The 21460-nt window shown below is 38.6% G+C and overlaps 1 protein-coding gene across 2 annotated transcripts in view; it reads left to right on the forward strand.

Annotated features, from left to right (window-relative positions):
- ITGB1 (integrin subunit beta 1) overlaps positions 1 to 21460 on the forward strand; it is a 43440-nt gene that overhangs the window by 14627 nt on the left and 7353 nt on the right. Inside the window, exons 2-16 of one of the 2 annotated variants that reach the window (XM_074528316.1) lie at positions 5530 to 5599; positions 5828 to 5913; positions 7376 to 7598; positions 9561 to 9731; positions 10042 to 10280; positions 11473 to 11628; positions 12643 to 12738; positions 13500 to 13589; positions 14206 to 14346; positions 14468 to 14670; positions 15659 to 15897; positions 17364 to 17586; positions 18351 to 18583; positions 20702 to 20868; positions 21261 to 21341. In XM_074528316.1, coding sequence (XP_074384417.1) covers positions 5530 to 5599; positions 5828 to 5913; positions 7376 to 7598; positions 9561 to 9731; positions 10042 to 10280; positions 11473 to 11628; positions 12643 to 12738; positions 13500 to 13589; positions 14206 to 14346; positions 14468 to 14670; positions 15659 to 15897; positions 17364 to 17586; positions 18351 to 18583; positions 20702 to 20868; positions 21261 to 21335 — 2412 coding nt within the window. In that variant the 3' untranslated portion in view covers positions 21336 to 21341. The remainder of the gene's footprint in view (positions 1 to 5529; positions 5600 to 5827; positions 5914 to 7375; positions 7599 to 9560; positions 9732 to 10041; positions 10281 to 11472; positions 11629 to 12642; positions 12739 to 13499; positions 13590 to 14205; positions 14347 to 14467; positions 14671 to 15658; positions 15898 to 17363; positions 17587 to 18350; positions 18584 to 20701; positions 20869 to 21260; positions 21342 to 21460) is intronic. The other variant, XM_014270316.2, reaches the window with a different exon arrangement.

The following is a 21460-nucleotide window of genomic DNA, read 5'->3' on the forward strand; positions in this document are numbered from 1 at the left end:
TATCTGCTTGTTTATTGAAGAAGGCATCACATAGTTTCTTAATGGTGATCCTGGAATTTACTGTGTGGTGTATTTTGACTATACTTCAGTATCATAGTAACACTGATTAAGTAAATTAGATAGCTGTGAAGGTCATAAATGAAGAATTACCAATTTAAGATTTGTGGGAAAATCTATTCCTGGGACTTGAAAACTTTAATCAAAAGTAATTCCTTAGTGTAAAACTTTTTTTTTTTTTTTTGTACTGGTGCCTTAGTAATGTGCCTCTCTCAAAACAGAAAAGAAAGATACCACTTTAGTCCTTTCTTTTATAGTGAATTGCTTCTTTACAGTAAATAGTTGTACAAACAGATATGTTTAGAGTTGTTTCATATGCAGGCAACTTGGGGATTGTAATTAATTAACCCCCTCTGCTGAGGGAGTTCTGCTGTCAGGAGTATTTGCAGGTCATTGCTAGAGGTTTGTAGTCTCTGTGTCATTGTTCCATGTCACCAAGGTTGTTTGGTTCTTCAATCCCTTCTTTTCCCCCCACTTTTTTTTCAGAAATATCAATGGGATTCATTCTGTCAGTCAATAAAATTCACACTGAAAAGCATGGCCCTCAGCTACTGCTAGGAAACCTTCTGGAGGGAGAGAAGAAGGAACTGTTTCAGCAGGGTAGCCATCGAGTTCTGAAACAGGCATCTCCAGAGACTGTTTCTTTCTGCTTATTTTAGAAACTTGTCTCTTCCTGCTCCTTTTTTAACCAGAGCCTTCATGCCTGGGGGTGGGGGCTTGGCTGTGTGACCAGTGTAGTCCAGCACACACCACTGGCTCTGGCTGAGCAGCAGGAGCTTTTGCTTCCCATCCCCTCCAAGTTCTCTTTTTCTCCATCATCATCTCACCACTTGTCCCACACCAGGAGGAGTGATTCTGTAGCCAGGTGGAAGGAACAGGGCAGTTTCTTTGTTGGATTCATTTCAGACAGATCTTTTCTTGTTCCAGCCATCCTGGTGGCCACGGTAATGCTGGCATTGATCAAAAAGGAAGGCAGTGAGAGTAATCAGCCAGGAGGTTGACTAACAAGAGGGAATAATCAACCAGGAGAATGGGGCAGCTCTCTTCAGTGGCTTTCCATCCTTGCACTATATGAAAGTGGCTGTAAAGGTAACATCAGCTCCAGGAGGAATCAATTCTGTGCCGCGTTTCTGAACTGAGATTTCAACCCATGAAAGTACAGCTCGTGCTAAGAGGTGTCAGTCAGGCTGAGGGAAGCACGAGTGTGAGTCCAAAAGTGTGAGTTGTGTATTCATTTCTAGGTTTATAAGTGCAATTAGAGCGGTGTGTGGGGCTGTGAGTCAGTTGGCTGTCTGGATCCTGCTTTAAAAAGGTGCTGTCTGCACGACAGCTCAGCTCTTACTGTACACTGAAATGTTTCTCCCGTGCTCTGGTTGCATGTTTCAGTGGAAAGCTTTGCACTAAGGCAGAGTTCAGAATGCAGTAGGGGCGGATGCCACGGAGTGTGTTCCTGTGCTTGCCATCAGCTTGGTGCATTCTGCATTACTGGGGGAGATGAGCAGCTCAGCTGAAGGGAATAATACTGCAGGAACCCAACACGGCATTGTTAATACTACCTAAATATCTGTATAAACTGTGGCCTGTGGCAGTGCTGAGCTGGGGAGTGATGGGAGGAGAGCAGCATAGCCATCAGTATTTAATTTCAGAGGATTAAATGTGTGTATAACTCTTACCTTTCTTCCTTGATCCTATTTGCCCAGTTAATTTTCTGTAGGGATGATATTGCCATTCTGATAAATAAATTTTAAAAGGCTTCGGTACTGTGGAGTAGTCAGTTGTAAATATCTTGATAATTAGCAGAATGTGAAAGTTCTAAATACTTAATTTACAAATTCTATGGAGAAAAAATCCTTCCTTCTTTCTGTTGTCAGTTAATGAGTCTCTCATTTCAAATTAAAAGCTGCAGAAATTTCCATTGAAGCTGATTTTATAAATAAAAAATTTTCTTCAAGCATTACTGTTTGTCGAGACAGTAAAAAAAAAACAACTTGGAAAGCATTGAATCTAAACATTTAAGGTCATGTCCATGTTTGTTTTCCTAAAATATTTAACAAAAATAGAGTATGGTTCACAAATGTGTGGAAATAATTTTAAAATCAGTTTTTCAACAGCACACCATTTGCAGCCTTTTAGAAAGAATCCAAGTGGCGACACAGTGTTAAAGAGATTTCAGCCTCTTGGCTTTGAGTTGCTTTTTTTTCAAGGAGAAAAAAAAACACTTTTTCAAGGATTCTGGAATCTTTCAAGGTGTGAAAAATGCGTATTTTATGATTTGGCTTTTTGCAAATATTAAAATTAATATTATATGTGTTGTTTTAGAAAGTAATGCTGTATTAATTCTCTTAAGTAGTGTGTTAAGTATAGTTTTAGGTTATAAAAACTGTTAAAATAGAATCTATGCTATGTAGGATACTTTTTTTTAAAGAAAGGACTTGCAGCGAGATAGCAGCCACAGGACACCTAAATTTTTCAGAGAAAAAGAATTTATTGCCCTCTTATCAGAAGAAACGAACTTCTTCCGACCTCGAAGGCACTGTCGGGATTCAGAGGAAGAAGCTGATGATGACCAGACAGAATCCTGTATTTGAGTGGAATTTATGCATCATGTATGAAGTGTATGAATATGCAACAGACTATTGCTTTTAAGGGTTAATCCTTTGTTAACGGGGGTCCTTTTTAAGAAAAAGCTACCCAGACATCCGTAACTCTTTGTTTCTGTTGTCTCATATTGTCCTAATTCAAATTGTCCAATTGTATTACTATTTTTATAACCATTTTATTACTATTGAACTTTTAAAATTTTAAAAATACAAGTGATTGGCATTTTTCACAAAGGCTTTAGAAAGGGCGGATTGAGTATAATAGAAAATAGTTAAATGTGGCATAAACATATTATTTCATTTTAACAATTGGGTTTTTATTCAGTTGCAGTCATCTCTGGTTAAATACTGACACGACATTTAGTTGTAGCTCCACCAAGGGTTTCCAAAGGCTTCCTTTGGTCAGCGGGAGTGCTCGGAGTGATTTGTTTGGGTTTATTCCCTCGATGGAAGAATCTGCTGGGACTTGCAGGGAGTGCATGCGGCGCTGCAGCAGCCGCAGGAGGGTGGGAGGACGAGGGCGTGCACGGCTTGGCTGGCGTGGGGCAGCAGCCAGAGCTGAGCCCCGTCAGCAGATCCGTGCTCGCATTGCCCAGCGCTCGGCAACTGGAAAAGCTCTTCGGCTGGGGAGGCAGAGGAAGAGAGCTGGAAAAGCTGTTCGGCTGGGGGGGCAGAGGAAGAGAGCTGGAAAAGCTGTTCGGCTGGGGAGGCAGAGGAAGCGGGCCGCTGGGAGAGGCATTGGCGCGGCCATATATGGGAAAGGACGTTTTCCTTGTTAGCCTTACTGGGACTCTATGCCCAGAGCTGCGTTCATCACGCGGATGCGCTTCCACTGGAACGTTTCTCTTCCAAACGATCTTAATCATAGCTTTAGCACTGTGTCACATCTTTGCTGACTTATTTATATAGTCTGTGTGGACTTGCTGTGCATCCACTCTTAGTCTGCCCTAAAAAGGTGAGCTGTTTGTAGTTTTCTCATCTAGGCTGACAGAAAAGATGGTGCTCACCTGGTGCCAGCAGCTTGGCTTTTTTCTTACTGAAAAGTCCACCCCATTCTGAGCTTTTTGTACTAAAAGCAAAACTGCTTCTCGAGTAAGAAAATATCCTTTCACTTGAGGGAAGCAAGGTTTGCTGAACACAGCATACCTACCATAAAGCCAGGAAAGAAGAACCTGAAAGCTGAGCAACCTGGTAAGGACTTGCTGTCCAGACTCCTGGTCTGGTAGGTGAGATCCTAACCGTGTAACCACTGTCTTTCCAAGGCTTGGTTCAGTCCCTTCATCTGTCCTCCACCTGCTCGCATTCCTGGGGTCACCATTCTCTCTGATCGAGGTTGGTGGTTGCACAGGTTGAATTTAGGTGATTACTTATAGAGGGACTTAATAAATGTGTTCTGGAAGAGAGTTTTTGTGAATGAAGGACTGGTCACTTGCAACAGTGTGCAGAGAGAAATTCAAGTTGTGTATATGCAGAAAGTAGCATTCAAAAGTTAAGTAGGATATAATTCATGCTTCCTCTTTTTTCCTCTTTTTTAACCACTAATTTCTTTTGTGTTTATGTATAACATCTGTCAAAGTAGTTCAATGGCATATTCTCTTAATTCTGCTGTGTCTAAACTCCACTGCCTGTCCTCTCACCATAGCATCCACTGAAAAGTGAGCCAAAATGATTTATCTGAAAAATATGAGCCATCTAATACTGTTGTTGGATACAATTTGTTAGCAAAGGGTTGGCTTCTGTTTGAAATTTTCCCCATTGGATTTTGGAGCAGCCATCCCTTCTCTGATAGGTCTGGCTGGATGTGCAAATTAAAAACTGTGTTTCGGTGTGCAAAAACCAAAGCTCAACTGCTGTACTAATTGAGCACTGCTTACTTTGTTGCTAATTTACACAAAAAACAGTATGGCTTCTAGAAAAAGGACATACTCTGTTTAGGAGGTTCTGCCAAATTCACTTTTCCTTGGCTATACTGCAAGATATTTTTTAGGACAAAAGTTATTAAGAATACTTTTGTTTCCAGGATGACTGGAGAGGCTTTAATTAGCAGCAATATTTTAGGGTGTTCAAGGAAACTGGCTGTTATCATCTAAGTTCTCAGAACTTTTATAATGAATAAAAGAGAAATATAATTTAAAATTGTATCAAAATTTAAAAGGCAACTGAACCTGGCACTATTAAGGTAGAAAACAATTTAGAAAAATTTAGCCTTTCATTAATACTTTTAGCACTGAACATTTTTTTTTTCTTTGATATGGGTGGTATCCATTAATTTTCTGTTGTCTAAAGAAGAAAAAACAGGTAGATTTTATGTCAGGGATGCTTTATGGTGCATATTTTGAGATGAAATTTCTAGTTTGTTGTGTAAAGTGCATATCTGTAAAATGCCTTTTGAAGATTACGAAGAAAATGTTTTGTAAAAAACATGTTTTGGTGTTTATCTTAAAACAGAGGTGTGAGTCTAGAAACTCTGTTTCCGTCCTGTATTGCTGTGGTAGCTTTATTTAGAAGTCTCTCTCTGATAACATTCAGAACGTAAATATTTTTTATAACCTGTTAAAAAATTGGTCTGGGTTCTTCCTCCCAAGTCAACAATGTTTTCAAATTTCTCATAGCTTGCTGGTTTACCTAGCAGAAGAGCATTTCAAAACAATTTAAGAAGCTACCCCTTCTAAATACAGTGTAGCCCGCAAACACGGTTTGTATTAGGGCAAAACTGTCCAGTGGTACTACTAAGAGAATTAGATTTGTGTTTGTTCTGTGTTCCTTGTCTCCTCTGAAACACTGTTGTATGTGCACAGCTTCGTGAAATTATCTTTTTTGCACTTACTCTGTAGAGTAAATCACCCAGTTTGGTTTCTGTTTTGTCTTCCAGACTAATTTCAAGTGGCTCACGTGTGCTGGCGTCCTCTGTTGCTTGATATGGAATGGATTTGCCCAGCAGGGTAAGGCGCTCGATTGCACTGCAGCAGTTTATAAAACTATCTGTTTAGCAGTTATTGTGGATAAATACATCCTCACTAGACAAATGCTAATGGCAGAGATGCACATATCTCATGTTAATAACCTGTAGTTGGAACTTAGTTTACAAAACCAGAGTGAGCCAAAGTGAAATGCTGTTGTTGTAAAACACCTTTTTATACCTAAAGTGACGGATTTGTGTTCTTCTCTAGGTGGAAGCGACTGCATAAAAGCAAATGCAAAGTCATGTGGGGAATGTATACAAGCAGGACCAAACTGTGGCTGGTGTAAAAAAACTGTAAGTGTTGCAAACATCTTTTTATGATTTGGTTTTTCCCCTTGGTTTCAAACTTTAGTAAATACTTTACCCATATAGAAATGACTGTTTTCATTAATAGTAATTTCCTGTAGCTCTTCAATTCGATACTTATGTGTACTTTAACAATCAAATGCTGTGATTTTTCTGATTTGAGTATAAACATTTTTCACAATGTGTTTACTTCTCCTTTTCTAAATCCTAAGTGTATACAGACCCTATAAGCCGTCTCATAGTTATTTAAAATTACTCCAATGTGGAATCTGTCTGAATATGCTTAATTATAGTCTTCCAGTGACATTAGAGTTAGAGCTAATTTTAGACAGATGTAGGTGGAGTAGGGAAAGAGATTGAAGGGGATTTTTCTTCTTTCAAATTTTAGTTTTCTATTGATAGACCTGAGGACTAAGAGATAGGTTTGTGTGGGTGGCTAGTTTGTTTCATTATGAAACAAAAAAGGGTATGTTAAGAAAAATTAACTTTAGGAAACTGCAAAATATAAGATATAACCACTGTCTGCTGACATATCTTCTTCAGGTTGGAAACAGAAGAACATATTTTCTATAGCTCTTCTTTGGTTTGTTATTGAAACTGAGAAATTTTCCTTTTTCTTGCTAGGAGATGATAATTTATTTTTATTTCTGTATATTGCCTACTTACTATTCCCCAAACCAGCTTATAAACTCGCAATATTTAATTAAACTGACTGATTTTATAATTTCACCTTGAGCTATCAGATTTCCTGGAGGTCTGTGTCACCAAAAACTGACAAGCTTCAGTATACATTTATTTATGTGCATATTTTAGGGGAGGGAGCAGAATCAGAATTGCCAAGTTTCTCAGTTAGAAGCCTTATTTATTTATATTTGAGGTTAGAGCTTTTTAAGGCTTGATGTAATGATAATTTGTTGTTCAGAACAAAGTTAAGGATTAGTTTTGCTTATGGGTGTTACTTTCAGATTGAATTTCCCCAAAATAAGAGTTGTCTGTCTTTGCCCTGCCCTGTCAGCATATAGCTATTACTTTGTTGTGGAGTACCAAGGTGTACTTATATAATCTTAATTAAAAAGGAAAGAATGTTGAAAGCAGGCTGTATGAGTAGGTTCACATTATTGGTACTATGTGAAAATGAAAGATTTTTCTACTCGCAGTCACTTCTAGAGTAGCCAGTTTAAACAGATGTCCCACTTCTGGTGGAGTTGGCATTGGGCTTTATTTTTTTTCCTTCTTGCATCTTAGATAAGTATAGGTAGATGCAAACTCCTGGAGTAAATACTAGTCATTGAATATATGTGGTATCATTTAATATATTTCAAGACCGTGTGTTTTATTACTGAACTTTGGAAAAAAATAGATGTGATCATTGTAGGAAGAGCAGTTGTGGGTAGAATATAACAACTTGCACATAGCTGTAAATGTGATTCTCTTTTGCTTTGTTTTCTAGGACTTTTTGCAAGAAGGAGAGCCAACATCTGCCCGCTGTGATGACTTGGCAGCACTGAAGAGTAAAGGCTGCCCCATGGAAGATATCGAGAACCCCAGAGGCAGCAAACAGGTGCTGGAAAATAGAGAAGTAACAAATCGTAAGAAAGGTGCTGCAGAGAAGCTGAAACCAGAAGCCATTACACAGATCCAGCCACAGAAATTATCACTGCATCTAAGAGTTGGTAAGGACAGTTTCGTTCCAGTTTTGGGATGATTCTCTGTCACCACCACACCTGCATTTTTTGATTTGTGTCTGTAACCATTTTGTTACAGAAATGACTATTTTTCAGATAACAGGAATGATAGCAGAGCCATTCAGTTCAGATCCAGGTGTTTAGGTACTCCAAATACTGTTTGATTTTTGAGAAAGATTAGATAGTATCACTTGTTCTATTTTCCCAATAGAATTTAGGAGAAAATTGATACAACATGGATTGTTAGATACATCAGAAAGGTAAAATTGTTTTGTTTTCAGTATTTTGTAGTTGATTTTCTACAGTGTGCCTGTAGGATGAAAGTAGGGGAGTCAGCAAAAACTTCAAGTTAGTGGAGCATTTCCTTTTGCTTGAAGTTCTGCTGTTTCCTGAAGTCTGCATGTCTGAACAAAGTGCTTTTGCAGTTATGCAGCGCAATTTTTGGATTATTACGTAAAATACCTTCCAGAGGCTAAAGATGTGGGCACAGAACCACAGTAATGAAAACACAAAGTAGTTGTGTACCATTTCTAGCCCCTAAAGAGAACTTTATCTAGTTCAAATGAGGGAGGTGGGGAGGAGCAGGGCTAGTGGCTCAAATAAAGATCGTCCTCAGGGAGAGTTCTTAGGTACTGTAGACACATTGAGCAGCTGCCTTGTGTTTTCCTGGAAGATGAGCTTGTACTTGGGGTCAGCTGCTTGCTGGTAGTTGCAGTAATAATTGGAAGGTGATGTGAAGCAGGCTCAGCATGATGTAGAGAGAAAAGTAATGAAAATTATTTTGCAATTTTGGTATGGCTCCTATTTATTTCTGATGTGAACTTTTTTGCTTCAAACCAAGTTATTGTTCCTCTGCTGACACAGAAGTTTCTTCATCAGAATATAGCAGGGACCTGGACAACCAGAATCTAATTACCCAAAAGATGTTTGTAAGCACTTCCATTGGTATTAGTTCTCTGAGGGACTGAGAACTGCAGAGAGATACTTGCTTTCTGTGCAGACTTCTTGAAATATTAGCTAAGGAAAATCTAAACAGGTTTTTGTGCTGACTTTTTTTCCCCTTTGTTGTTTGGGGATTTTTTGGTGAAAACCATGTTATGTGACTTAGCCATTTAATGTTTTTCTCACATTACTAATTTTGCTGATGTTTAGCAAATGTTTCCTAATTTTTAAGCAAACTTAAGTAGCAGCAATACTGCCACTTAAGCTCAATGACTGAGGAAAGGGGGCAATTCTATTGATTTAATTCCATATTTCATATAAAATGGGCAAAAGAATACTGTTCCAGTTTCTGGGAAGAAGGGGTATGTGGTATGTATGTGCAATCCTTCTGCACTGTCTTTCAGCATCAGAGTGAGACTACATTCTTCTGTAGGTAAAATGCAGGGTCTGGACTTACAATCACAACAAATACTGACTTGCTGTTCTCTCACTGCCATTTCTGTGCTCTGAGCTTGGTAGATGCAAAGTAACTTGCAGTGTTCCATCCAGAATTAATTTTTCTTTTATAAACCTTTTAAAACAATGTGGTTTTTTAACTTTTCAGAATTACTGAAGTCATCGTGGGTGAAAATAGATTTCGAAAATTTGTGCCATTAGGTCTTAGAGGAACCTTGTTAGAATGACTACAAGTATGAAGATTTGAAATTGCAGCAATTATAAGAAGCTTGGGTTTTGGCATGATAATTTTTCTGTGGGGAGATAAAGCACCTCAGAAATACAAAGTTGAATATTTGAAAGAAAGACTTGTTGAAATTTTTTTAAAATCATAATTTGTTGTTAAGCATTTCAGTCAACAGAAGGAAAAAATAACTCACCTTAATAACTCACCTTTAGCAGTTCTAAACCTTCATAAGGATTTACAAGCCTTTCCTTAGAAAGGCATTTTTCTTGCCAGTGCAGTTACGGAATTTTTAATGGTTTCTGTTTGTTGTTTAATCTGCAAAACAGGGGAACCCCAGACATTTTCATTAAAATTCAAGAGAGCTGAAGACTACCCCATTGACCTTTATTATCTTATGGACCTCTCCTATTCTATGAAAGATGATTTAGAGAATGTGAAAAGTCTCGGAACAGCTCTGATGTTTGAGATGGAAAAAATAACTTCAGACTTTCGGATTGGTAAGAAAGATTTGCCTATTCTAAAAATACAATAATTTTCTTCTAAGTTTCCTTCCTGATGTTTTTTACATTATTGTAAATGAAGAGTATTTTTTTTCAGTTTAGCAGTATTATGGCAGATGTTTTAATACATAGGACCCATTGAACAGTGTAAAAGTATTTGGCATTGGTGGAGAAGGTGGGACATAAACAAGTAAAAGAGCTATTTCTGATGTCAGTACAGCTATAATGCATTTGAATTCTGATGTGTGATAACAGAAATGAGACTTCCATTCTTCAACTTACAGAGATTTTGTTGTTCTTGTTTTAGGCTTTGGCTCTTTTGTGGAGAAAACTGTGATGCCTTATATAAGTACAACACCAGCCAAACTCAGAAATCCTTGTACAGGGGACCAGAACTGTACAAGTCCATTTAGCTATAAAAATGTGCTCAGCCTTACCAGTGAAGGAAACAAGTTCAATGAACTTGTAGGTAAACAGCACATTTCTGGGAACTTAGATTCTCCTGAAGGTGGATTTGATGCAATAATGCAGGTTGCAGTTTGTGGGGTAAGTGTGTATTTATTTTTTTTACTGTTCTATTAGATGAAATTGTTTGAATGCAGCCTTAGTGTTTTATGGTGGCTGATTTTTGAATATGTCACCTCCTGTGAGCAAGACAGGGTAGGTGAGGAAGAATTGAGTGAGTGAATGAAACTGGGAAATGTGAAGGTGCCAAACAGAGGTTGTGATCACAGCACATAGGGACAAAGCTTTTAAAGTTTGCTATAGAAGAAGACTCAGGTTCTGCTTAAAAGTGTATGAGATCCTGAGGTAGCAGTTATTCTCAGATCATTTTAAAGGTCTGTAAGCTTCTTGTGGTTGCAGAAATTTGGTGTGTTGTGACTTTTACTAGTTTCTCAAAGTAGATGGAAAACTACTTTTTTACTTGCTTTTGAAGGCCTGAAGATTACTTGTTTCTGTCATTTTTTCAGACTGTTCTATGCACCTGTACCAAATGGATTTCCAAAAAAAGCAATACCCAAGTTAATTGCTCTGTTTCCATATTATTTTTGCTGTTGATCAATGGATTGAAGACTTTCTGAAATGATCTGGAGTCTTGATTTAAAAGTGCAGTGTTTATCATAAGCCTTATAGGTTTTTTTTGGTGGTAACTTAGTATATGACATTTCTGCATGGTCATCTTTCATTAAATTAGCTTGAGCTTCAGCTCCGTGGATAAAATTTTAAAATTAGAAAAGGGCAATTTATGTAATTGAACAGTTGTGAGCCAGGATGCTGATGGGCCAGTCCTCTGGCAGGCAGAGTGCTGGTGCAGATCTGCACTAGGTTGGCAAAGCCTGATGGTTATTGAGAGTCTGGTGCTGGGCAGCTCAGAGCTGCAGCAGTGCTGCACACCAGTGTCCTGGGCTGCCTGCTCATGGCAGGGGAGTGAAGAGCCTGATTTCTAAACCCTGTCACTTTTCAGATACTCCACTGAGAACTGAACAGGGTGTATCTCAAAAAGAATCTTTTTTGCCTTTGATGAAAAACCTGCAGCCAAGATTTTGGAGCAGACATTAAATGAAACACAAGTGTTTCCAAGGTTTACATGAATTAATGTTTTCCAGGGTGACACTTTTGCAGTGTGACCTCTCCTGAGTCTCTAACTTTCCATGCACTTCTCTCTCAAGTGTTGGTTCCCAATGCTTTAAAATAAATTGGTACAAAATACCAAAAATATGTTTGTGTTTTTCCCAAGGAACAAATTGGCTGGAGGAATGTTACAAGACTATTAGTGTTTTCCACGGATGCTGGTTTCCACTTTGCAGGAGATGGTAAACTTGGTGGAATTGTTCTGCCAAATGATGGGAAATGTCATCTGGAAAATAATGTGTACACAATGAGCCACTATTACGTAAGTCATTATATCATCTTCTAGGGAAATGAATATTTTATGATGCTTAAGCTCAAAAGAACTCGTTGGGTCATCTGATATGGTGTCAGACCACTATGTCTTAGAAAATTTATCTGTTTCCATAAAGTGATTTTAGTTAAACTAAAGCAAATGTGCAAGAATTCATCTAGCCTTAATTGGAAATTTTCAAGAAATGGCAGGTTTCATGCTATGACTATATGTTGCTGGATTTTAACCTTTCTGATGACTAATAGTCCTGTATGCTACACTGAATCACAGAATATTCTGAGTTGGAAGGGGTGCACGAGGGTCGTAGAGTCCCACTCCCAAGCTGGACTTGTATGTCCACTGGAAAACTGATGATTGTGTCATTAGTTTATAATTACACCAGTCTTCATTTTCAGAATAGTTTACTAGTGAAAAATACTGTAAAATATCTGCTTGAATGGTTTTTTAAGACTGAAGTCTTCTGATGCAAAGTTTATGGTAAGAGTATGGTTAACATTGTCTTCGTGGTTTATTGGGAGGGAGTTCAGACAAAAAATGCAAAGAGAAAAAATTACCAGATGGGGTAACCACAATAAGGTTCACACACCACACCAAGTTTGTGTGTTCATATATTCATAACTTGGAGTGAAAATACCACAATAAAAACCTAAAATTAATTCAGTTTTATTTTATCATTTCTTTGTGAAGCAGTACAAAAAGTAGTGGTTTTGAGGCGCTGAAGATAATTTTCTGAGGACATTGAGATTAAGGATTTAACCTTTTGTATGGCATGGAATGTGATAACATCCATGTGAAGGAACACCTATCTTCATGAGGCATATATGAAATCTTACCAATGCCTGTTTGTTTTCAGAGGTTGTTTTGCTTTAGAACTGTGACATGAAGAGTTAGGAGTTCTATGTATGTTTCTGAAGATGATTTGTTTTTATGATCTCAGAATCCTTTTTATTATTTTCTAGCAACATGTCTCAAATTTGAATTTAATTTTATGCTTGACTTTTTTAGGATTATCCCTCTATTGCTCATCTGGTACAAAAACTTAGTGAGAACAATATTCAGACAATCTTTGCTGTTACTGAAGAGTTTCAGGCAGTCTATAAGGTAAAGAAATTACTCTGAAGTCATTAAAAGTTACTTACTTGAAATTAAATTAATTTGTGGAAGTAAGTGATCATGGAAGTAATATTTTGCTACCCACATACTTCGTTATTAAGCTTTTTTATTTCTTCAAATCAAAACTGACTCTCTGTGTAATTTCCAGTAAGAAAGTGCCCCTTCTCCTAGCTACTCTTTATAGGTATGACTGAGTGGAGAACACATTTGCAGTTCTAATTTTTGTCAACCTTTTTACATCAAAATAGCTGAGGAGGGTGTGGACACTGAATCAGGGGACACACTTATGAAAGAACATATTTTGTCTCTTTTGTTCTATTTATGTATCCCATGTTTAAAATTAACTAAACTGCTGGATATGATTGTGCAATAGGAAATGACTTTGTAAAGGACATGAATATTTTTCCTTCTTTTAACCTGTTTTTTTGGTTTTGGGGTTCTTTCTTAAACTGTATTCAAATTTTTGTTGGAAAATGATGCCTGCCTATTTTTAATGCATTCTAAGTGTGGTTGAAGAGAGATTGTGGTCAGCTTGTACAAGGCTTAATATTCTCTTACCAAATGCAGAGTTGGTGCCAGTAAGGCTGTGTATAACCTCAAAAATTGTGTTCATCACTGGCAATGCAGCTTTATTTTCTGAAGTACTTGACTAGTTATTCCACTAATGCATTATATCACCATTTGTACTGCAAATTATACTGTTTGTTAGTAAGACTGTACTTTTCCTTCTTTTTTGTCAATATTGAAAGGAACTGAAAAATCTGATACCAAAATCAGCAGTAGGAACATTGTCTTCAAATTCCAGCAATGTGATCCAGCTGATCATTGATGCATACAATGTAAGTTCAGATTTTATGTATTAATTTTTCTTGCTCATAAGTTTTTCAAGCAGAGACTCTAAGGTGAATTAGTTAGTGTTCTACACTATAAATACCGTCCATTGCTGTAAACCATTGTAAACATTAAACCTCTGTGGCAGTAAGAGGTTAGATGAGGAAAAAGATGTGCTCTTAAAGTCATTTAAAATGGCATTACAAGGAAAGCTAAAATTCACAACCAAATCCCACAGTTTCTTCAGCTTCTTCATTTTCACCTTCCTTCCAACTGTTAGCAAAAAAGGCCATTTTGCCGGGTTTGGCCCCACAATGTTTTCTTAATTTCTGCATTGTGTGTAAATGAGCCTCCCTTCTCCTGTGGAGGATGTGGGGTAAACCAGTGCCTCCAACATCTGTGGAAACCTGTCCTGACCTTGTAACAAGCTCAGACATGGGAAAGAGTCACCACAGAGTGACTTTGGGCAGCCCTGGGCTGGTGTTTCTCAGCACATTGGAACTTAAATAATTCCAGTGTGCCTCTGGGGTTGGTGCTTAGACTGGGCATAGTTGTGTAATGTCTGTTCTTCAACAGAACACGTCTGCAACTCAGTTTGAAGTTAGGTAATAACTGCTGTTTCAGTCCCTTTCTTCAGAGGTTATCCTGGAAAATACTAAGCTACCAAAAGGAGTGACAATCAGTTACAAGTCTTTCTGCAAGAATGGAGTGAATGACACACAAGAAGATGGAAGGAAGTGTTCTAACATTTCTATTGGAGATGAGGTAACTCAGAGCAATGCTGCTGCTCAAATACAAAATGCATTTAAAATGTCCAACACAGCATTTCTTTTAAATAGTACAGACAAAACTCCTTGTAGTAACATGACACTCCTTATTTTTTTAGGTTAGATTCGAGATTAATATAACAGCTAATGAATGTCCAAAGAAAGAACAAAATGAAACAATTAAAATTAAACCCCTGGGATTCACTGAAGAAGTTGAAATTAATCTTCAGTTCATCTGTGAGTGTCAGTGTCAGAGTGAAGGAGAACCTAATAGTCCAGCCTGCCATGCAGGAAATGGAACATTTGAATGTGGTGCCTGCAGGTAAATAAATACACATTTTCTTTATTTTTGCAAAAGAGGAATACGAGCAAGATCTTTGTTTCCTTAATTAGGGTTTACTTGGGTTCACTAATTTTTTTTTTTAAAGAACAAGAATTGCTGTTACAGGCCTGTTTCTTTTAGGATACTCTGAAATACTGCCATATCTCTGCAAATAATCCCTGTGCTTAAATATTGATCATTAGATCAGCATTGTTTTATGAGTCAGAATTCAAACTTGGCCTTGAGTCAGTACTTTAAAGGATATAGATCAGTTTTTGGTGTTCCTTTTTAAAATCAAGAGAATAGATCTTCCCATCTATGTGTAGAAGAACTTCATGTACTTGGTGTCACTGTCACTGGTGTCCACTTGGTTTCACGTGGGTGAGAACAGGCCTGTGGGTAAGCACAGCCTTTTTTTGTAGGTGCAGCAGCTTCTCAATGATCTGTTGTCTCTGATGGACACTGTGTACCAGTCTGTTGATCACTGATGGGAACAAGAGCAACCTCCATTTGCTCATATGTATCTTACCCTTGATGATGAGAAATGCTGATCCCTGAAATTCTCAGTTTGGCAGCTCTGAAGATCATCTTCTCTCCTTCTTAATTGATGTTCATAAGAGCCTTTTCATTGAAATACGACAGCAGTTACAGGGAACAGTTGTTGTCACTTGAGAAATAATTACTGTTCTGTCACATGAGAGAGGGATTAATAATGATTATGTGACAGTTTAGTTAGAGGGAGTGACACATAGTCTCTCACCTGGAATTTCAGATAAGATAATCAGCATAAAAGCAACTTAGTCCAGTTTGCTCCAGTGCCTTCAAGAACTGGTACATAGTCTGCTGGAAACCTCATTTGAAGATTAAGTTGAAACATCCCTTGAGAGAGTAGGCACTTTTAGTGCTGTTCTTTGTGCTATTCTTGTGGCCTTTTTTTTTTGTGTCTTTCAATGAAGGTTACATTTTCAGCCATGCTCTTACCTTGCAGATGTAATGAAGGACGAATCGGAAGACTATGTGAATGTAGCACAGATGAAGTAAATAGTGAGGATATGGATGCTTACTGCAGGAGGGAGAACAGCACAGAAATCTGCAGTAACAATGGAGAATGCATTTGTGGACAATGTGTGTGCAAGAAAAGGGAGAACACCAATGAGGTGTATTCTGGCAAATACTGTGAATGTGACAACTTCAACTGTGATCGATCAAATGGTTTGATCTGTGGAGGTGAGAGATGCTTCAGCTTTCTGCAGGCAAAGCTGGTCAGCACTTCACAAGTCTGTCTTGTCTTCTCTACCCAGCAGAGTAGGGATACTTAGCTAAAAGATCAAAGCCACTTGATAGCAGAGATGAGGATACTCACAGATTTAGTGATTACAAACACTGGTCTGTTAATAAAACAGCCCTCTGAACATGCAGTCTGTTAATGCATATTTCATCTCCTTCAATCACAGCTCCAAGAAGGGTGTAAAGTGAACTTGACTTGACTGTTTATTACAGAATTACCCTGAGGTATTTCAGTAAAGAAGGCTGAGACAGCTGTCCTGAGATTGTAATGTTGTACTGGCTCAGTGTAAGCACTGTGTCAATAGAAAGAGAGAATGCCCTCAGCTTACTTGTAATAGTGAATGCTTGACTTTGGTGCTTGACAGGATACCAGTGAACTGCTTGACACTGTTCTGAAAGGTAAGTGAAGACCAGAATGTGCAAGATCCAGAAAAACACTTTTAGCACTTCAGGCAAGACTTTGATGATAGTTAATTCCTGAAATCAAAAGCAATTTAAAAAGCCATTCAGCAGCCACTGTCTAAATTATTTTGCTGCTTTGCATGTGGAAGTATTTGATAGGAGTATAACTCAGTACTACCTCAGTGTTGTCTGTGCTGCAAAAATAAAACAGAGAAGCCACTAAGCTCTGAGTGGTGAGATTACCTCATTTGTCTGATTTGCTCAGAATCCAGTATTGCTCTGCAAAGGATGGGAGCAATGGTGGTGATGTTCCAGAGTACACAGTGACAGGAAAGTGTTGACTGAAACACTTCATTCATTGGAGAAGGAGGGGTGTAGCCAAAGACCTTTCCTTGTCATCCAGATCAGTATAAAGGCATCTTGTTGCTTGTGAAGAGAGTGTAAGGGGCATGAAGTTGGGTTTGGTGTGTGAGGTCAGGAGTACAACAGCTGAATGTTGGTGTCCTGTGGAGCCAAAGCTTTCATTTTTCTGTGTTTTGAATACTCTGTTAGTGCACTCCTTTAAGTCTTGCTTTATACATTTGTATAGTGATAGATATGAAGATAGGAGCATGGAATTTATCTATAGTGGTCTACATCCATCCATATTTTCATATAGCAGTCAGTGCATGCCAGATTGTGAACTGGAGCAGCGCTGTCATGCTTCTCCACCTGGGGGATATGGTCATCACATTATACTATTCTTGTTCTGATACTCCTCCATCTTGTTATTTTGTTTACGAAAAGAAATCCAGATGTATAGGAGAATGGGAAAAGGGGACAAATGCCTGCAAGTTGTCTTTCAAGGAGCTAAAATTTATTTTGTACCTCTTAATTCATTCTTCATTGTCTCGCCATGGTTTCTTTTTCTTTTATGTACCCTGAGGTGGTGAACATTTATTTCTCACAGTCACAGATGGTTTTGTATTGGACTTGATTTCATTGCAATACCTTTCACTGCACAGGAAATGGAATCTGCAAGTGCAGAGTATGTGAGTGTTTCCCCAACTTCACTGGCAGCGCCTGCGATTGTTCCTTGGATACTACACCGTGTATGGCATCGAATGGGCAGATTTGCAATGGAAGAGGAACCTGTGAATGTGGCACCTGTAACTGTACAGATCCCAAATTCCAAGGCCCCACCTGTGAAATGTGTCAGACTTGCCTCGGTGTCTGTGCAGAGCACAAGTACGTACCCAGAAAACCAAGTCTCAGCTTCTGTGTGTTTTGAGTTTGTGATATGTGAGAATTTTCAAAACAGAGCTTTTGGTAGTTAAAACTTCAGCTAAGATTTTTACTTAAAAGAAATACTGAAAGTACTACCTTGACAGTCAATAACTAAACCTAGACCTGTGTGGGCCAGTGAAATTTGCATCCTTCCCTTTGGAAATCCAGGTTTCTAGAAACCTAGTGTTTTCTGCATGAAAACTTTGAAATATGTTTAGGATTAGTGGCTAAGAGGATTCCTGTGCAACTCACTTTGTGCTGAGAAAAAAAACCTATTTTTAGTGTAAAAATCCTGTTCAATATGCCTTTTTCAATGAATTATTCAGTGATACCCCACTGTAAAGCTCATCACTGAGTTTGTTCTTTTTAACCTGTGTGTGTTCCACTCTAAGTACCCTGTTCTTACAGTGCCTTCTCTGAGAGTATTCATTTCCCAGACAGAGGTGTTGAAAAACTTTGGGGTTTTTTCTGTCCTTCAAACCTGTGGGTCATTCAGGGAAAGAGGATTTTATGAAAAGGACTTTTGTTAATCTCAAGGTGTATAAATGTTTTGACTGGTACAACACCATGTCTTACCTTATTTTTTTCCTAACCTTTATGGCTAAAGGGTTGGGGTTTTTTGCGTGTTTTGCCCTGTGTTTTGTCCATAACATTTCTTGAGATTAAATGCTAGAAATCTTCCATGAACACATTCAGATGCACTTTTCTGTTTTGTTCTTGCCCAGGGATTGTGTTCAGTGCAGAGCTTTTGACAAGGGCGAGAAGAAGGAGACGTGTTCGCAGGAGTGCATGCACTTCAACATGACGCGCGTGGAGAGCCGCGACAAGCTGCCGCAGCCCGGCCAGCCCGACCCCCTGTCCCACTGCAAGGAGAAGGACGTGGATGACTGCTGGTTCTACTTCACTTACTCTGTCAACTCCAATGGTGAAGCCAATGTCCACGTGGTGGAGACCCCAGGTAGGAACATGATGTTGCCTGCTCCTCCTTTGTTGCTGATTTGTGCAGTTGTTGGATGCCTCTGGTTGGTTTGGGTGAGTTAAATGCATTCAGAAATGGGCGCCTGTTACCTGAGTGACACTTGTGCATGTCCAGGTGGAAAAAAAAGTAGAAAAAAGTTTTAGAAAAACATGTGTCTCCCTAGATCTAGATTTTTCAAACCCTTGGGCTGATAGAAACAGATTCTATTTTTTAAAAACAAAAGGTAAATCAGATATGCATATTTGTTGAAACATTTCCTGTTTGCACTTGATGTACTCTGACTTACTTTATCTCTCCTGTAGCAAGTCCTATTTAGATAAATTTGATAACTTTTTTAACTACACTTCTGTCATAAACAATGGTGTCTGTGGGGTTTTGTTCCTTCTTTTCTTTTCCTTTTCTTGATAATTTGGGATCAGTCTGCATGAAATTGTGTACTATGCTGCAAACTGCTTGAATTTTTTTATGCTGAGAACCTTTACTTTGACTTGACTGTGGTACCTTCAGTAATAGATCCCAAAATAATTTTGTTTAATTAATCCCTAATAGATCAATCTTTGGATAGGAAAAAGAAAGTGAGAACAATTCTATAGCTCCATTGGTAATTTATCTTTTCTTTACCAAGAGTATTGATAGTTTGAATCACTGGATATTGCATCTAACAGTGCAGAATTTATGGTTCTGTACATTAACAGTTTCTGGTCTCCTGATTTTTAAAAGCCTGATAGAAAATGCACACCTTAGAGATTTAGTGCTGTATTATATACATGAGGAATTTTCAGAATTGATCATTTTGATGATCATTTCTTAACACAGTCCAGTGGCTCTTAGAAATAAATACTTCTTCAATTCAGAATGTTTTAAATTCTCTACCAAAGTAGTCCACAGTATAGAGGAGTTCTCTCTCCTAGGACAAGCTGTATATGCCCTATGCTTTTGGGGCCTCACCTTTTCATGTTCAAACTTCTGCTGCCTTAGCTCAAAGGTGAATCAAGCCCATTCTGCATGAGGAGGCACCTTAATTTGTGCCATGCCAGTGCTGAAGGACCAAGCTCTGGCCAGTAGAGCTGTGTTCTGTGGAGCAGACATTTGTTCCTTACTGGCTCCCAAGGAATTCCTGTCGTGTCCCTCCCCACTTCCCTGACTGTTGCAGAGGCAGCTATAAAGAGGGGAGTGTGGGGGAAGCTGTGTTCTATCCACAGTTGTTCTGTTGCACAGGACTTGCATTCATTTGCTTCTGACTCCTTCAGTCTGTGCACTCAGCTCTGCAAAAGCCTTTCTTCAGTTTGTGATGATTAGGAATTTTATGTTAATAGTGGAGTTGGATTTTGATTTGGGGGATTATTATTTCTGTGTCAGCCACTTTAAATCTCCTTGAACCTCATCACAGTCTACAGCTTCCTCGTGAGGGGAAGAGAAGGGGCACACACACACTGATCTCTGTGGTGACCATGGCAGGACCCAAGGGAATGGCCTGAAGTTGTGTCAGGGAAGGTTCAGGCTGGATATTAGTAAAGGTTCCTCACCCAGAGGGTGGTTGGGCACTGGAGCAGGCTCCCCAGGGAAGTGGTCACAGCACCAGCCTGACAGAGCTCAAGAAGTGTTTGCACAATGTTCTCAGGCACAGGGTGTGATCCTTGGGACTTCCTGTGCAGGGAAGGAGTTGGACTCAATGATCCTTGTGGGTCCCTTCCAACTCAGGATATTCTGTTTCTGTGTGTGGGGCCTGTTCTGCTGGCTGGAATTTGTGCTGCCACAGCTTTGACTTGGAGCTCTTGCATGTTTAAATAGAGTTGCTAGTTATTTTACTCTTAATATTGTAAATAATTCGCTTAAGGGGTAAGCAGTGTATAGACTTTATCTTCAGAACAGGTTGTTCTGTTGCTAAGATCAAACACAAATTAGAAGAATAAAAATAAGCTGGAATGTTACAGGATGTACATATTCCAAAAATTCTGTTGTTTGAAAGAAAAGTAGTATTGGCATATTTGATATTTAAAATATTGGCTTCAGTACAAAATCAAACATTAACAGCTTCTGGATATGCATTAGCTTTACCATTTTGGAAAATCATGTTTCCCTTGCTTTGTTCCCCAGAGTGCCCCAGTGGTCCTGACATCATTCCCATTGTAGCTGGTGTGGTTGCTGGAATTGTTCTTATTGGACTTGCATTATTATTGATTTGGAAACTACTAATGATCATTCATGACAGAAGAGAATTTGCTAAATTTGAAAAGGAGAAGATGAATGCCAAATGGGATACGGTGAGTCAAGAAGCTTTTCTATGCATAAAAGCTACAGTAGTGGAGGAAAAATAGAAGATTTTTGTTCATGTGCTTTAAAGTGTTTCAGATTATAACCAGCCCTCTTGGAGAGGTGTTTCTTGAGGCAAAGAGAGTAGTTGCTCAGGCTTAAATAACATTTCAGAGAGGAAATGTGATGGTGACAGAACAGTTCAGCTTTGCAGTTCTACCACACTTTACAGCCTATGATTAAAACGTTTATTACAAGGATGAGTCACTTCTGTAGAAAGCGAAGAAGAAAATTTTGCACTGATTGAGGAAATCTTGTAAATGCTCACACAGGGTGATAGTTGAGAATGTTGCTTTTTTTTTCCTGTTGAATTATTCGACATTGACCATTTCTTTTACTTCAGCAAGAAAATCCAATATACAAGAGCCCTATTAACAATTTCAAGAATCCAAACTATGGACGTAAAGCTGGTCTCTAAGTCTCAGTTTGTATCTCCTTTCATTTTCTTTCCTTTTTCCCCCTTTGCATGTACTTCATACTCACTGTGTGTCACAGTCCGTTAATCACAGTTTGAGTCTTGCTCAGTGTATCTTCCTTCTGCTT

Source organism: Zonotrichia albicollis, chromosome 1, assembly GCF_047830755.1.
Source record: "Zonotrichia albicollis isolate bZonAlb1 chromosome 1, bZonAlb1.hap1, whole genome shotgun sequence".
NCBI lineage: Eukaryota > Metazoa > Chordata > Aves > Passeriformes > Passerellidae > Zonotrichia > Zonotrichia albicollis.